At 37.3% G+C, this 18,096-nt stretch overlaps 1 protein-coding gene across 3 annotated transcripts in view; it reads left to right on the plus strand.

Moving 5' to 3' along the window:
* wwp2 (WW domain containing E3 ubiquitin protein ligase 2) overlaps positions 1-18,096 on the plus strand; it is a 220,676-nt gene that overhangs the window by 176,739 nt on the left and 25,841 nt on the right. For all 3 annotated transcript variants that reach the window (XR_007249090.2, XM_048546465.2, XM_048546466.2), the window contains 4 exons: positions 9,570-9,704; positions 11,717-11,792; positions 12,682-12,753; positions 14,222-14,310. Coding sequence is in view for 2 of the 3 variants with exons in the window: in XM_048546465.2 (XP_048402422.1) it covers positions 9,570-9,704; positions 11,717-11,792; positions 12,682-12,753; positions 14,222-14,310 (372 nt within the window). In the remaining variant the exon portion in view is untranslated. The remainder of the gene's footprint in view (positions 1-9,569; positions 9,705-11,716; positions 11,793-12,681; positions 12,754-14,221; positions 14,311-18,096) is intronic.

Here is an 18,096-nt window from a genome sequence, read left to right on the forward strand (position 1 = left end):
GTCTCTGGTGCTGTGAGAGAGCAGTACTATAGGTTACGCTGAGCAGACAGTTTTAACGAATGGATTGAATATCATGGTCAGTAACACAGTGATGGTGCTCATTGTTGATGTTGATTAAATCTGTACATGAACCTGCTGATCTCAGTGACGGAAATTTCAGTCACCTTATGAGGTGGATTTCCTCCCAGCATTGACTGCTCAGAAAATGACAGGTGATTGTGGTGTGTGGCTTATTCCCTGCACCTCAAAAAAAATGCTGCAGTAAAAATACATTAGAAAGTTAGGTCCAGTAAATACGATTAAATTTTTTCCTAGCTAAAAATGTAGACATTTTTGGAAATGTAAATATCTTGGAGTGGATTTTGTGGTCAGTCGCGATGCAAGAGCACTTGCTTTTGATTAATGAAGTAAGTCTTGCTGTGAGGTGGAGTGAACTCTGTGCAAAGAATTTAAGCTGTGTGCAAAAGTAATGTAACTTATTGTAAAATCCTTATAGACCATTTATGACATAGAGCAGCCAATCATATTGTAGGATTTTCACAAATGCCCAACCAAGAAACAAAAAGCACTGAAATAGAGTCTGTTAATTTTTTTAATTGAGAAAATTAAAGATTTGGCTTAAATACAGGGTGAAAGTAGAACCTAAAGTATTCTAAAAACAAGGCTTATCAAAACTTAGATGTTAGCTTAAAATATATTTTTATTTCAATAATAAAGACGCTGCATGATTATTGCATTTACGCTTCTGTAACGTTTATTAAATTTTATCAAACACAGCCCAGCTAAAAACCCAATAATATCTGTTTAAACAAGATGTAACTTTTGCGGGAGTTTCAAATAGTAATACATGGTTGGGGAAGTGATCTCTAAGTACAGTGATGACAGAATCTAGGGGTATTGTGGGTCCACTCAGGGATTCTGAGTGACAAATTGCAACTGCTGCAGTCAGTTTCCGACGGGTAATGGGAGTGAATATTGACAGTCTTTTACCAAACTTCGTCACACCCCACAATATTCACCCCACTTTTCAGAACTAAATTTTCAATAGTTTTAACAAGGAACAAATTTTTGACAAATCTTGATCAGAATATGCATACTACGAAGCGCTCTTTTAAAAAAATCTAATAAACTATTTGAAAAGTAATTGATTTTATTCTTTAATAAGATTATTAAACTTTTAAAATGTTTAGTCTTTAAAGAAAAATGAATCCATATTAACCTTTATAAGATTCTTTTATGCTTGAGTCTCATTAAATATTGTGAATTGAGAGATGGATCCTTTTGACTGGAATTACCAAATGTAAGATGTAACATTTTGCTTTATTTTTTTCCTGTATTTTCCCATCCGTTATTGCCCTTTGAGCGGTTTGCTAGTTGTTTCAGAGGACAGTTGAGAGTCAACCCCATTGTTGTGGTCTGGTATCACATGTAGGTGATCGGATAAGAATAGCAGATTACTCAATCTTCCACAAAGAACATTTGTAAGCCAAATTGGTTTTTGCTACAAATCATGATTGCTTTGTGGTCACCATTACCAAGACTAGCTATTGATGCTGAATTTAATGAATTAAATTGCAAATCCATCTAGCTCTATGGGATTTAAACCATGATTCCAGATCATTAGCCTGGACTTCTGGATTACTAATCTAGTGATATTACCACCACATCACCAAACCACCCACTTCCCCAATTAATTTGTAACTTGTAACGTACATTTATACTGTTTCTATACTTGCCACTTGACATAGTGGCCTTGGATGTGGCAATGGTCAACCCGATACAGCTGTCTCATTTGAGTGTGAATGTGTGCGTTCACTCTCTTAGTTGTGAAATCACCCAACATCCAGTAGCAGCAAATGCTGAAGGCATCATCATTACTATCACCGCAAAATCTGACCTGTTGCCTTTGGCAATATTGTAAGTTCAGCATAACAGGCTCTTCCTATAAGAATCTTGGTCCTTTGAAATTTATATTTCGCCTAAGAATATCGCATTCGTTCTTCAACGTTCCAAACTATTCATGCATTGTATTGCAAAATTTTGTTTCTTGAAATAAATCGAAAGAGTCTTTTATTGTTGTTGAATGAATCAATATGTTCCGTTTCTGCTAGTTCCCTAGGGAACTGTTGCAACGATTAACCTGTTGCTCACTAAAATAGCATTTCCTCAGATTTGTTTTGCATTTTCTCTTCTTAAAATGTTCCTCAGAAAGAAAGAATGAACCCAAGTTCATACACGCTCTGGTGCCTATTTATTCAGTAGTGTTTGCTGAAAAATGCACGTAAGTTAATTGAGGATAGCATTGAGCTTTCCTGGCAGTTTATCTAATTATGGAAACATAAGTGTTGGTAAGCTGTCTGGATACAGGAGTGGTCAGTGGAGCAAGGTGTGGATTTCTGCTATGATCCAGCATGAATCATTGCCTTCCAGAGGAAGCTGGAGAAACGTTGGAGGGAAAATTAATTGGCATTTGGTTGGAATCAGTGTAACACTTAACGACTAGCAAGAAGGGCCTAGTGTTTGAGTGCTGAGTTTGACAAGCAAATTTGGTTTTTTGAGAAATCAACTTTTCAAGTATTATCTCTGGCAATTAATTGGCAAGTTATATTGCTGTTAGAAGAAAAAATAAAGCAGGGAAATTTAAGCAACAGGCCTACAATGGACACAAAATAGCACTTAGATTTACTGTGAAGAAGTCCATGGCTCAGATGATCTCCATCCCAATTTCTCATATTGAAGGGAAAGAGTATGAAGACAACAACTCAGTTTAGGAAAAGTGGGTGTTTCAAAATATCAAAATGGAGCTTGTGAATTAGTGCAGGAATGCAGTTTCAGAGTCCAGGGGAGCATAGGCTGAGGCAAGGGCAATGATTGACCAGAGCTGAGTAGTTATTGAGGTAGTCTATGATGGAGTGGGCCTAGAAGGACAAATTGGCACAGTAAAGGAATTAAGGGCTATGGTGGCTAAGTCGAGCTGAGTCCATGAAGAGATCAGCCATGATCTTATTGAATGGCAGAGCAGGCTTGAGGGGCCAGATGAACTTCTCCTGCTCCTATTTCTTATGTTCTTATAACAGAAAGAAAAACTACTGTCAAAAATGTAATTTCTTAATTTTAATTATTCTGCTGACAACATCTCAGAAAGGCTGAACTCATCAAAGTAAGCTGTTGTACAGAAGGGCTCACTTTCCTGTTTAATGACTGTTCGGTATTAGTGTGCGTCAGTTTAAGGTTTAAATTTGACAACCAGCCAAGTGGTGGCCAATTGGCTGTGATTACCAACAAAAAAAAACATGATTATCTCAATTTGCCTGTCAGAGATCAACAGAAACAGCAACAGCGGTTATGACAGCATTGCAGAAGTATTTTATAGTCATTACTACTCATTTATAAATACGCAATCAACATTTTGCTTAACTAAACTGAGAATGACATTTGAACTTCCCAGGATTTTTTCCTAGCATGTTCACTGTAAAGGAGAATGTGCTAAATAAAATCCATCTTCTTGTTCATAGTTAAATGTCTAATGTAACTTCTGTGAAACTGCTGTTGCTTAAAGAAGAGTTTGCTATTATTATCCAAAGAAAATATTTAACGGTCCGGATTTTAAGCTTCCACACTGATGGATTTGAAGTTGGGGGTCACATAAAATCCAGTGGTTGGCCTTTGCATTACCTGGTCCCAACCTGTCTGAGCTTTCTGAGTGCAGAGGGAAAGGGAAAGAGAAAGAGATGAGAGTCAGGTGATCTCCTGTCTAACTATGCTTGTGCCAACTGGGGTCTAGAAGTACTAAATTGATTGTATTTTACTCATGAGATGATGCAATGCAATATGGGTAGTGTGGCAAATTGAGCAACATGGTCTTGTGTTGAGAAATAGGGGGCAGAAGAGAGCTTGTTTGGCCTGTGTCTTTGTTTACCATACAGTTAAGCCTATTTCTGGATGTGAGATTTCCTTATCATGCAAGTATTATCTTTTATAATTCTTTCCCTTTTATTTTCATATCCTTGATCTTTTGATCTGCTGATTTTTGAGGCTTTTCAAATAAATTATCATGGGCCTTGTAAAATACAGTCCAGTGTTGATCAGTGCCTAATTGAATGGCAAGATCTTGAAGCCTTTCAATAGCTTACTCTCTCTTAGCGTCACAGAAAGCATCACAATTTGTTATTGTACACCGGCCTGGTTTTCTTTAGTGGCTGGCAGGCTGGAAACAACAATTTTATGCTATCCTGCTAAAGTTGAAAACCATTTTCTAGATAGTCTTGAGACTTTTTTTGTTGCTATAGGCAACAAATTCATTGGAGCTGCCTATGACTAGTGTTTAAACACGATTATGCAATTGCAAGGTATGGATTAAGTTCATTCTTCATATGAAATTCTTATGAAGTACTTTTTTGAATTGTAATTAGAATCTATTACAGCATTGTAGATCCTGATTTATATGCTAGAAAGATAATGTCAGCAGTGCATCTTAATATCTGTGTTTTGGAATTACAGCTACTTAGTCACAGCTTGGTTAGTGTTGGCTTTCCAGGGAAAATTATTGTTTCCTTTGTGATAGGGTCTTAATTGTACTTTGAATTTTCCAGGATTCAGCTTATATGGACTTACATTAACACAGTTCTAAAGTTTGCCGAATTAAAAATAAAATGTTTATCTTATACAGCATATTGTCTGTGTCACAGATGGATGATTTTTGATCATTGAGGATCCGGTGATACTAAACCCTTTAAATTTTCCTTTCTCACCTGACCATATTATACAACCTACTGACTGCAGTATGGTCATTTCATTATTGTGGTTAAATGTCTCTCATGGTAGGCTTTATGAATGGCATACTCTTGCTCACTAGTCATCCCCTTCAGATCACATTATAGGGATCTTATCTTAAATGGTAGTAGGAATTGCAGATGCTGGAGAATCTGAGATAACAAGGTGTAGAGCTGGATGAACACAGCAGGCCGAACAGCATCAGAGGAGCAGGAAGGCTGACGTTTTGGGCCTAGACCCTTCTTCAGAAAATGAGAAAATTTCTTAAGTGGGACAGGATGCCAAAAGTAGGTTCAAAGACCTGTAGATAGATAAATAGTCTGTGTGAATTCAAATTAACCACAACACTTTGATAAGGGTTGTCAAAGGAAGTAACAAGCAGGAAATGTCGATCTCACTTGATACCAAAAGGCATAATGTGCATTTTCATATTCCTGTTGGAAAAGACAAACTTATGTATTGCCTTGCAGTGGATTTTACCATTTGTATTGGAAATGGAAGAAGAATAGAAAACGGTTCTATTTTGGACACTGCGTCAAATACATTAAGTACTCTCAAGTTTAGCATGATTACATGCAAATGAAAGTTCCTATTGCCCTGCCTCAACTTTGCATCACCGGAAGCACCCTCTGTTGTATCAGCATAATGATTGCATTTTCGTACCAACTGTGCTGTGACCTGAGTCAGACTAGTAATTGGGTATAGACTACAGCATGAAAATTTGTCCCAGTGGCAACTTGCTTGAAACTACCAAATATTTCAAGTCATGGTCCCAGAGGTGGAAGCACAGTATGCTAACTCATTGCCAAATTCATCATTCTGTTTATAATGTTTTGTATTAATTCATGTATTTTTCAAGTGTCTTTCTGTACTCTTTCCTTTTTCAAACTTTAAATATAGTAATTGTGTGTTGCAAATTTACTCCCAAGGTTGTTCCACTGATGTCTTCAGCTAGTCAATACAGTCAGAAATGACTTACTCCCACTTTATTTTTACATTGGATTTTTAACAACCTTTTGAGATTACAGATTTCATAAGTTGAAGGCAGTCCAATGTCTAAGAGCATTTGTTGAGTGACACATGCAAATAAAGTCTCAGTTACGATCTCTGGTGTTTTCTGCATTGGCTGATCACATTTGGGATGGTCATAGAAGACTAAATGTTTAGTCGAAAAGTTTGCAATTCTATTTCTACCCAGCAATTCCTACTGGAAATGTGAATATTGGGTGAGAACAGAATTGGCCTCAACTCCCTCTGCAATTGTGTAACATGATGGCATTGATTGTTAAAGAGTTTGGACAAAGTAACTCAAGCAGCATTGCACCTATGGAAACATACCCAACAATATACTGCTGAGAGAAGTTGCTTTTTCAAAATTAAAATAATTTTAACCTTAAATTATATTTCAAAGCAATATCCTTAAGTGGAATAAAATTAGCCAGCAAACTGCAGTTTAATCAGTCAGTAGTTGAAGTTAATGGGTACAATTCCAAAAGAAGCTTTGGCACATTCTCTCTAAGATTACTGTCATACATTTTTAAAAATCTGATTTTTGAAATCATTTGAGTTTGCAACTCTTCTTACTCATTAACTTGGCAAAGCCTGAAGGCTATATCACTTGTCATAACATGACTAATCATCATTTTCAGGATTGTTTCAATTATTTGAATAGATTGAGTTTCAAGTTGGACATAATTCTATTTTACTGGAAGCCTGATCAGAAAGAGAAGTTGTAGGCCTTGGTGCTTATCCTGTTTCTAGTTTGTCCTCCCTCCTTACTCTCAAACAAACCCTCGTTCTCAACCATGCAATGAACTTTGAGGCAGGAGAAAGATGATGTTGGCACCAACTGAGATACATGTTGATGTTTACCAGAAACATGAAATTAGGTTTGTGCATGAAATATTTGGGGATGGGGGAGAACAGAATAGCATCTTACATCGTAATTACTTTAACTGCCTTTTCTCATGTGTGCAGGGGCAGAAAGAGTTCAATGTTACTGTCCCAAAGCTTAACCTTCTGAAGATTGTATTAGAAGCCCAGTGCATGATGTGAATGGCTGTCTGTTTTCAAACAAATGTTCAGATATTCTGAGGATAGTGCACATCCCTAGTTTCCGTACAATATTTACAAAACCAGGGACCTCTCCAGCAGGGAGGGGTCAGGAAATGTTCTCTTTCAGAAATGCTTTTTGCAGAGAAAATCTGTGAGGAGGTGAAACATTGAAATTTGCAATGTAGTTCTGACTGATTTTATGTTAATGAAAACTTCATCCATCTGAGCTAGACCAGCCAGCAAGATGCCACAGCAGTCCATGCTGAAATATTAGCTGACCATTCCTGGATAGGCGGTTGGTGTTGCACAAATAGCCATTAATCCTTTCTGCACAAAAAGATAGACGAGGAAGGATAAAAAGTACTTATGTAACAGCTAGACACTTCACATAATGTGGCACTAAGAGGGGACAGAGGAGCTGGAAACTTTGAGTTAAAAAACTGAGAGGCAGCATGTGTGCGTCAGGCTATATTCTACCTCGGCACAATAGCAATATTTTACCTGTGCATGCAGGGTCGTGTTGTGATTTTATAAGTGGGCACTATCTAAAATGCTCAAGTTCTCTGACCAATAGATTAATACAGAGGCAGGTGTTTACATTTGTTTGCCTTGTGCTGCAGGTCTGAAAAATAATGCCTGCCCTATCGTCAACTCTACAACAATGCAATTTTCCATGAACTCACAATAAGCACAGCTCTTTGACACATGGCAAGCAAGAAAGAAGGTCACGGGATTCTGGCACATCTTGCTAAATAAATGTCTGTTGTTGTTTTAGCAGTATCCAAAGTAGCCTTTTTGGCTTGTAGACCATCTGATCAACAGGTTACTTCTTCAGTGAATGAGGTTGTTTCTAGCAGTGTGTGTCTTGAGCATTGTATTTCTCCTTGTGATGCCCCCTTTTTGGGTCCCTGCCTAGATGGTTGAACCAAAACCAAGACATTTAATTTTTAATGTAAAAATTTAGACAGAAATGTCTCTACTTTAGCATGATTGTTTTGTAGCCTGCCATGTATCAATTGTCAAATTGAAGCTGCCTTCACAAGCATTAACTGAACTGCTGACACCATTGTACAATGCAGACTAAAGGGAAAAAAGTGCTTCCTGAAATGATAAAGATTGCCCTGCTTTTGCATGGGGAATACATATTGTCTTATTGTGTCTCACTCCTTTACTCTTCAGCTTCCATGTTTCTTTACCTATTTCAGTTTACCTCATTTTTCTAACTATCTCTTACTTTGATGACTGCCATTGTTTTGACTTTGCTCAGCTCTATCTTAATTTCCCTATGGAAGTTTCAATAAATTCAGAACATCACTGTTGAAGATATATTTCAAGTGAAGATGATCTGAACTGTCACTTTAACAATGTAATCTTGAACATTTGGTATGCAAGATATGTATCAATATAGTGAGAAGTGTATCAGTGATACCTAGATCCTGTAGGTAAATATCAGTGCTCTTGGTTGGCCCTGAATGACAGTTTCACCAAAAAGATACCATGAAATATGTATTGATTTCAATGGAATTAAAATATACTGAATTGAAATTTCCAAAAACCAGAATGCAATGATGGACTTTAATGAACAATTATGATTAGACAAGAATTATGACTGTGAAGAGCATGGACTAAATTTCTCTTGTGTGTTTCATCTTTTGAAATATGCATCCTACTTCATGCATTCAAATCATTTTGTTCCATGTTGTTGTAGCACTTTCTATTAGAATTTGAGGAATGTTTAAAACTACTAAACACTTGTGAATTTTGCTTTTCTTGGAATAAACTCCAAAATTTCATTTTTTTTAAACTTAAACTCAGAAATGCTACCATAAATCTCAAAGGGAAACCTTGACAGCTTTGGATGAACAAGCTCTCAATCTACATTGGTAACCATTCTTCTTGTTAGAGTCAGAGATATACAGCACGGAAACAGACCCTTTGGCCCAGCTCGTCCATGTTGAAAAGATATCCCAAATAAATCCAGTACCATTTTCCAGCATTTGGCCCGTATCCTTCTAAGCCCTTCCTTTCGTATACCCATCCAGATGCCTTTTAAGTGTTGCAATTGTACCAGCCTCTGACAGCTCATTCCATACTTTCACCACCCTCTGTGTGAAAGTGTTGCCCCGCAGGTCCCTTTTAAATCTTTCCCCTCTTACCTTAAACCTATGCCCTTGAGTTTGGACTCCCTCACCCCAGGGAAAAAAGCCCATGTCTATTTACCCTATCCATTCCCTCCTGATTTTATAAACCTCTGTAAGTTCATCCCTCTGTCTCCACTGCTCCAGGGAAAACAGCTCCAGTCTATTCAGCCTCTCTCTATAACTCAAACTCTCAAACCCAGCAACATTCTTGCAAATCTTTTTTGAACCCTTTGAAGTTTCACAACATCCTTACTGTAGCCGAGAGACCAGAACTGCATGCAGTATTCCAATAGTAGCCTAACCAATGTATTGTACAGCAACAACATAACCTCCCAACTCCTGTACTCAATGCAGTGACCAATAGAGGCAAGCATACCAAACACCTCCTTCACAGTGAAAATAAATAAAAAGTGTATTTCTTCCTGCAGGAAAAGATCTTTGTTGAGTTACTCAGGAAGAGAGATGCTTTTGTGCGGTTCTTAGCGTATACAGCGCACAGTTGTGTAACTTTGAACTAGTTGATATTCAATATGTCTAATTTTAATCCAGCTGTTGTGCAAAAATGTTCCTATGACATGAGCTAAAATTGAGTTTTCATAGGATGATCCAAGAATCCCCTCTGCCACCTGGCTGGGAGATGAAGTACACAAATGAAGGTGTTCGATATTTTGTGGACCATAACTCACGTTCCACCACCTTTAAAGATCCTCGAACTGGCTTTGATTCAACTTCTAGGTAAATTTGATTTCTGTTTAGGATTGTTGCAATTTTATTTTTGCACTGTGCCAAAATTATGAAAATATGAATATTCCAGCATATTTACATATAAATTGGAATGGTTTATTTTTGTCATTTGTATGTAATCATATTCTCTGCTATTACCAAAGACAATTAGTAATTTGAAATGGAAAAGCATTGAGTGTCATGGGTTGAGCCTAGCTGTAAATGTTTATTTTGGTCTAAAGTTTGGTTTAAGGAGAAGCCGAAGAAGTACACTTAACTTAACATGGATGTACGTTGTTATCTTTCATGTTAAACAAAAAGTATCGCTTTAAGAATTAAGCTTTTTATTTAAATATCCCATTCCCAAGATCACTCATGCCTATATTACCAGTTGATGTTTAGACTTCATCAGTTTACCTTTCTGAAGTATTAAAAAAACCCTATCGAGCTTGACATACTTGCAAAGCATCTTACGATCCACCTTTATTATGAAACTAATTGGAAAAGGCATATGGATTTGTAATCTTCATGTTTACACATATGAAGGACAAATGATGGTCAAGAAGGCAAATGTACTGAAGTTCATTAAAATGCCAAAGGGCATCTTTTCAAGGTCGAGAGTCATACAGTCATAAAACATGGTCACAGACCCTACAATCAATCCAATCCATACTGACCATAATCCCAAACGAAACTAGTCCTACCTACCTGCACTTGGCCCATACCCCTCCAAATATTTCTTATTCATGTACTTACCTAAATGTCTTTTAAACATTGTAACCGTACCTGCACATACGACTTCCTCTAAAAGTTCATTGCACACACTAAGCACTCTCTGTGTTTAAAAAAACCTTCATGTCTTTTTTAAATCTTTATTCTCTCACCTTAAAAACATGCTCCCTAGTCTTGAAATCCCCCACCCTAGGGAAAAGCTACACTCCACTGAAAAAAGTCCCAGCCAAACCAACCTCTCCCCATAATTCAAACGCTCCATTCCTGGCAACATCCTGGAAAATCTTTTCTGAACCCTCTCCACTTAACAATATCCTTATCTGTCAACTTTTCATAATTAACATTGCCATAGTTAAGACAATACCCGAAAATTGCTCATTTGATATCCTTTGACGTGAATGGTTTTACTTTTAAAAACATTTAAACAATAGTATGTATGACAATTCAGATTTGAAATTGCAGTTCCAGTAGCTGGTTTCCTTTGAGCACAAAAAGATAGACTCTTCATAAATAACCTCTTAGTCTGCATCAGGCTCCTCAGCTGGTAGTAAACTCTTGCACACCTCTGGTGCCTCTGTTGCAATTATAGAGACAGGTAGCAGAAGAAAATCTAGATTTAAGTTTTTCTCCTTTTTGAATGAATATTATCTTTGAGATATCAGCGGAGAGAACTATGTCATGAACCTACCTTTAGAACGAACTGATTCCTATAGTTGAGCATCTTGCACTGGGCCCTCCATCCATAAGGGTATATGAGGCTTCTGTGTCATACTTGTGGGGTCTTGTAATGTATTGATAACTATTATGTGGAAACTTGGTGTATAGATGCACAAATAACTCGCTAACCAGTGTAAATTCATTTAGTAAAGTCTACAATACACTAGATTTCACACTGATGTCTTCCACTAGTTGACACTTGTGTGGTGCAAATCATTTAATAAAGTCTGTAATTTGGTGGATTTCACACTAGTGACACTTGAACTCCAAAACATTATTTTAGACAAAGTCAAAAAAGTAATTGATACACTTGTAAACATTCTTCACGCTCATTTCACTAAATGCATCCGTTACTTATTTCTTTTAACATTTCATACTTTCATTTTTTCATCTAATTAATATGCATGTAAGTAAATTAAGTAAAATGTTTTTAAGAATCACTAAATTGCCACTTAGAAATTAACTGGTTTTATGTTATCTAATAGCTGGTTGTGAAATGTGTTGTGCTAACCAGATTGAACTTCAGTTTGTAGCTAGTTAATATCATGACAAGACAAATTTTTTAATAACTGCAGTTCCAAAAGTGGATCTCCGGCAGCTTATGATCGAAGCTTTCGATGGAAATATCACCAGTTCCGATTCCTTTGCCATGTGAGTAGAGTAATGAAAGATAAAGAAATATATTTCAGTATTTTTAATAGTTTTATTTATTTTGATATTTACATGTTTTCATTAACAAGTTAATATGTAAGTTAATGGTATAAAATAAATTATACTAATATGTTCATCTAAAGTTAATGATTATAGTGATACAATTTCAGTTTAAATTTTTTCTAAGCGTAACAGCATGTACCTATCTAACCAGATTATTCAGCTCACAATAAAATTTCTTGTTAAGGAAAATGTTTAATTTTATCTAATTTTATTGAAGTGCAAAATGAATTCTTCTGACATTTATTTTCTGGCTACCAGAAGAATGGAAACAGGGTATTTCACTTAATGTTTACTTCTTGGATAATGTGAAACAGCTTTGTCAGAAACAGCTGACCAAGAACTAGTTTCCAGCTGTGCTAAAATGATATTCAAAGACAGCCTTTGGAACTGAAACCAGGTTTTTTTTATTTGAAGACACAATGTATACATGGCATGTAAGTTAGGGGCAAAATATCAGTAAGAGGTTTTGCTGTTTTATTTAAAACTAATTTTCGACTTCCTTGTAACTGAGTTGGATACTATATAGCAGACCAAGACAGAGATTTTGCACAATTCTGACTGGAATTAGAAACCTGAAAGTGTAGTCAGTATTTTTTTGTTCTTTTAAGATATTATTTCTTCATTTGAACAGAATTCTGTTAATTAACCCGCTTAATAGTACTTTTCGACATGGTGCAGAACTAATGAGCAACATGGATATCCTTGAAATACCTGGTCATTTCAATTTCAAAACGAATGGGTTTTAATTTTGAAGTTCTGTATTTCTGCCTAGAATTTTAAATTTATTCTGTTCTCTTATTTTGGTGAATTTTGATTGTTGTTTCAGTCCAATGCATTACCAAGTCACGTTAAGATCAGTGTATCCAGACAGACTCTATTTGAGGATTCTTTTCAGCAGGTAATAAACTTTAAATGTAAATGCTGGAGTTAAAGGCATCATATGGAAAAGAATAAACGTTAACTGCATTTTCATTATTTTTGCTATCAACCAAATTACTGCTAAGACTGAAAGCAACATTATGTAGCCATATTTTATTTAAATTATAGATTGGGAGGTGCAGAGATGTTTAAGTGAGCCTTAACCCATCTGCTGCTGCTACTATTGTTCCCAAATCTGAAAAGCGATCACCCTGACCAGACTTGTTCATTGAGATAGGTTCAGACTGCTGTATTATGTCAAGGTTCACCAGGTGTCAGCCATTGAAAAACCTCTCTGGGAAACATCATATTGAGGACCTCTATAGACGGGCTGGATTGGATGTATTCCTGATATTTGATCACATGATAATTCTCCGAAGGATGTTGTAGCATTTATCCTACCAAGTAAGGCACGCACACGGGACACTTCCTTTGACTTAGTTCTGAGGAAACCCTTATACTCTATTTCTCCATATCTGAAACTTAGTTGCCTATCATTTCTATCAGAAACATCTGTCTATTTGTAGCCAGCTGCAGCTGCTGGTAACTCACATAATTTGCACTTAGCAATCTATGTTCAAGTTGCGGATTTGTATCTTATATCATTCAAATTTATTGCTAACTTTTTTTATTCTGTTACTCAATGTGAATATCAACAATTTTTCTTTGTCAACTTGCAGCATGCAGTTGTCTTTTACTTGTCAAGTTTGCCTTTTCTTTGTTTTTGCTAGTGTGTATCATTGCTGCATATCTCTTTGTTTCTTGAATTGATTGTCATTCTGTATCCATCTTGCCTTCTTTTGATTTTAACCTGGTATGTCTCTAGACTTTACCACTACATTAATTTTCTTATCCTAACAATCTACATTCCAGAATCAAGATATTGAATACGAAAAAGTATAAGGAGATGCTCACAGTTAACTTAAAGTTTCTAGCTTTTTTTTGCCACATACATTGTTTGGGCTGGACTATATGGTGGTTGGCGGCAAAACCAAGCTTTAAATCAGTGCAATAAATGATATGTTACCATTATAATAACTTGAAGATCTTATACAGTGATTGTGATGGTCAGTCATAGAGTTATACAGCACAATAACAGACCCTTGCATCCCACTTGTTTGCACCAACCAGATATCCTAAACTAATCTATCCCATTTGTCAGCATTTGGCCCATATCCCTGTAAACCCTTCCTGTTTGTGTACCCATCCATTGATAACTTGCACAAGGTAATTTACCTGAATTCATTTGGCACCATCAATTAAAAAATCAGGGCTATTTATTGTTACTATCTAATATTCACCTCACTCACATTGGACACTGGAGCATTTCAAGTGTAATTCCTTGTATAGCGTGATCAGAAATCATTGTCCTTGAGTGTCTGTAAAATGAAAACGGTTTTATTTTCTAATTGATAACTTTGAAATATTTTGAATTATTTGACACACAGATAATGAACATGAAGCCCTATGATTTGCGACGTCGACTGTATATCATCATGCGTGGGGAGGAGGGTTTGGATTATGGAGGTATAGCAAGGTGAGTAATACTAAACAAAAACATTTATTGGAGTGACAGCTGCTTCTTTCTGCTAGCTGAGTAATGAGGTTATGGTTTCAAGACCGGCTATAGACTTGTGCACATAATGGGGGATTATGGTATTCCCAAAGATGTTGTTTTACATTTGGAATATTTAAGTTAACTGAGTGTGCACCTATTCAGTTGGACACAAAAGAACACAAGGCACTAATTGAAAGACAACAATGACTTGTATATTCATCCTCACGTTCTCTGTGCATGACAGAATACATAACTGAGCGTGCAAAACTTAACATGTTAATCTATGTGTGGAAAAGTAAGCTTTTTTTAAAAGCAACTTTTTATAGCTTTTTTATTTCTGGCCAATTAAAGATGCTCTGATTGTGAATTGTGGTTTCTGAAAAGGTACAAAATGGTATGACACCTGCATCAAACACAATGAAGTCCTGATTCTCCTTGCTTCCATGTTTGATGGCTTATGAAGAGTTTTTGTGATGATGAGAATCCAGTGACATTTGTACCTTGCTGGATGGCAAAACCTTTTATCGGCAAGTTGAGTTGTCATTGCAATAGTGGTTCAATCTTTTGTTCTACCAGCTTGCCCCCATGTGTTTGTTTGTGATTTAAAGTACTGGATCTGCCACAAATCAAAGAAAGTTAGCCAAAACGTAAATGTTCGCCCAAAGAGAGACCAGCCACGCGCCCCCTACTTAGAGATGAAATCCAATAACTTTGTGCTTGTCTTCCACACAGTCATACAGCACAGAATATGTCCTTTGGCCCATCAATCTGAATTCACCAACTCACATTAATCCACACTTTTCAGCACTTGGCCCATAGCCTTGAATGTTGTGTCATTTCAAGTGCTCATCCATAACTTTTTAAAGGTTGCGGTTTCACACTTCTCCTGCCTCTCAGACAGTCTATTTTAGATTCCCACCACCCTCTGGGTGAAAAAAGGTTTTCCTCAAATCCGTCTAAACCTTTTACCTCTCACCTTAAAATTATATTCCCTCATTATTGACCCTTCAACTAAAGGAAACACATGCTTACTGCCCACCCTGTGTATGCCCTTCATAATCTCATACACCTCAGTCAGATTCCTGTCTCAGCCTCCTCTGCTCTAAAGAAAGCAACCCAAGTATATCTCACATCTCTTCATAATTAAGATTTTCCACTGTCGGCAACATCCTGGTGAATGTCCTCTGCATTGGAGGGAATGCAATCACATCCTTTGACCAGAATTACCAGCTGTGGCCTAAGCAAAGTTTTCTCCAGCTCCAACATAACCTCCCTGCTCTAGGCTGCAACTGAAAAAGGCGGGTGTACCATATGCCTTCTTAACCACCTTATTTTCTTGTCCTGCCATCTTCAGGGACCTGTGGATAAGCACGGCAAGATCTCTGTGTTTCTCTGAGCTTCACTGTGTCTTTCCATTCATTGGCCCTTGCCTTGTTACTTCATCTAAAGTGCATCATCAGCTTGTACTTTTCAGGTTTAGATTTCACCTGCCATGGATCTGCACATCTGACCAACTCATCTATATAATTTTGTAACCTAAGATCTTCTTCCTCAATATCAACCACTGCCACCTGACCAATCTTTGTGTCATCCGCAAACTTAACTTATCATCCCCCTCCCAACATTCTCATCCTTATCATTTATATATATCTTGATCAATAAGGAACTTATTATCACCGTTCCCTATGATACACGTTTGGATGGCAACCTCCAGTCACACAAACAAGCCTCTAAACCACCACCCACTATCTTCTACCACTAAGCCAGATTTGGATCCATCTTGCCAAGTTTCCCTCCTGTGTGCTTTCACCTTTTTTACCATTTTCCCATCTTGTTAAAGGCTTTGCTGAAATCCAACAAACTAAATCAACTGCATTGCCCACATCTGATCATAACAACTTAAGATGTATGAGAAGAATTAGGTCATTTGGACTATCAAGTCTGCTCCGCCATTTGATCATGGCTGAAATGTTTCTCAACCCCATTCTCCTGCCTTCTCCCCATAGCCCTTAATCCCCTTACCAATCACAATCTCTGTCTTAAATACGTTCAATGAATCGGCCTCCACAACCCGCTGTGGCAATGAATTCCACAGATTAACTACTGTCTAGCTGAAGAAATTCCTCCTCATCTCAGTTCTAAAGAGTTGTTCCTTCGCTTTGAGCTTGTGCCCTCAGGTCATTGTCTCTGCTAATAGTGGAAACATCTTCTCCACATCCACTGTATCCAGGCCCCTCAGTATTTTTAGGTTTCAACCTGATCCCCCCCTCATCCTTCTAAATTTCACTGAGTACAGACCCAGAGTCCTTAACCACTCCTGATATAACAAGCCCTTCATTCCAGGGATCACACTTGTAAACCTCCTCTGGACCTCCTCCAACATCAGGACACTCTTCCTTAGATATTCAGCCCACAACTGCTCATAATACTCCAAGTGTGTTCTAACCTGAGCAGCTCCTGGAAAAACTCCACCAGATTTATTAGACCTGAATTTCCCTCTGACAAATCCATTCAGACTATCCCTGATCAATCCTTGCCTCTCCAAGTTGGGATTAATTCTCTACTGAAGAATTTTCTCCAATACTCTGTAATTCCCTGGCTTATCCCTACCACTCTTCTTGATAAGTAGAAGCTTAGTCCTCCAGTCGCCTGGCCCTGTGGCCAGAGACAAATACAAATTTGGGTCAGAGCTGCTGTAATGTCGTCTCTCACCTCCCACACCAGCCTGGAAGGCAACTCATCAGGACCAGGGGATTTGTCCTCTTTTAAGCCTGCCAAAACCTCTAAGTATCTCCTCACTCCCTATGTCAATCTGCTTAAGAAAGTCATAGCCCCTCATTCCAAATTCTGCACCTACACCCTCCTCCTCTTGAGTGAAGGCAGAAATGAAGTACTTGTTTAACACTCTACCAATGTCCTCTGTCTCCCCATGCTGATGACAGCTTCTATAATAGTGTTTCCCATCAATTTACCTGCCTCAAAATCAATTGAATTTATGTGTGTGAACATGTTTATGTGCTGTGAGAAGGTGACACCTGCAGGATCAGCAATTGCAAAATTGTAGATCTGCTGGTAGAAGTAGATGAACTTGCTACTGCTCCAAGTTACATAATGTGACAGCACAGGTCAGGAAGGTGGTGCAGTCAGCCATTTGTACAAGACAGAAGCAGGGAAAGTAATTGAATTTTCACTCATAAAATAATTCTGAACAGTTTTGAAACATACTATAACAGTTGACAAATGATATTGTTTTAGTAGCAACTCAAGTTTTGTGACCTTTGTAAGTAAGATCACAGTCCTCAATAACAGTTGCCATTTAATCGTAATGCCTCCTTTATCCTCATCACAATTGTTTGCTACCCCATAATTTATTATGATTCCAATATTTCAATATCAGGTCAATAACCTAAAAGAATCAAACTTGCCAAACAACTCCAACAGACGGACAAGATCACACTTTGCCACAAACCAAAATCAACTTATATTAAGCATGAATTAACAGATGATTTTTATTCACTAGAAGTTAAAAATCTTAGTTTACATTGCCAATATAACAAACCCAGTTCTCTCAAATTTACTGTCAGCCTCCTTAGCACACATGGTACCATGTGCAGCCACCAAGTCCTTCATAATTCTGTCTTCTTCAGACAGAGTTCAACCTGTTTTCTTCAGAATGTATTTTTTTCATCAAATTATTTCCAACTATATCTTTACTTCATGAGTTCCAGGTATCTGGTTATCAAAGGGGTTACTTTCCAGAACCTC

The sequence above is a fragment of the Stegostoma tigrinum genome, chromosome 16 (genome assembly GCF_030684315.1).
Source record: "Stegostoma tigrinum isolate sSteTig4 chromosome 16, sSteTig4.hap1, whole genome shotgun sequence".
NCBI lineage: Eukaryota > Metazoa > Chordata > Chondrichthyes > Orectolobiformes > Stegostomatidae > Stegostoma > Stegostoma tigrinum.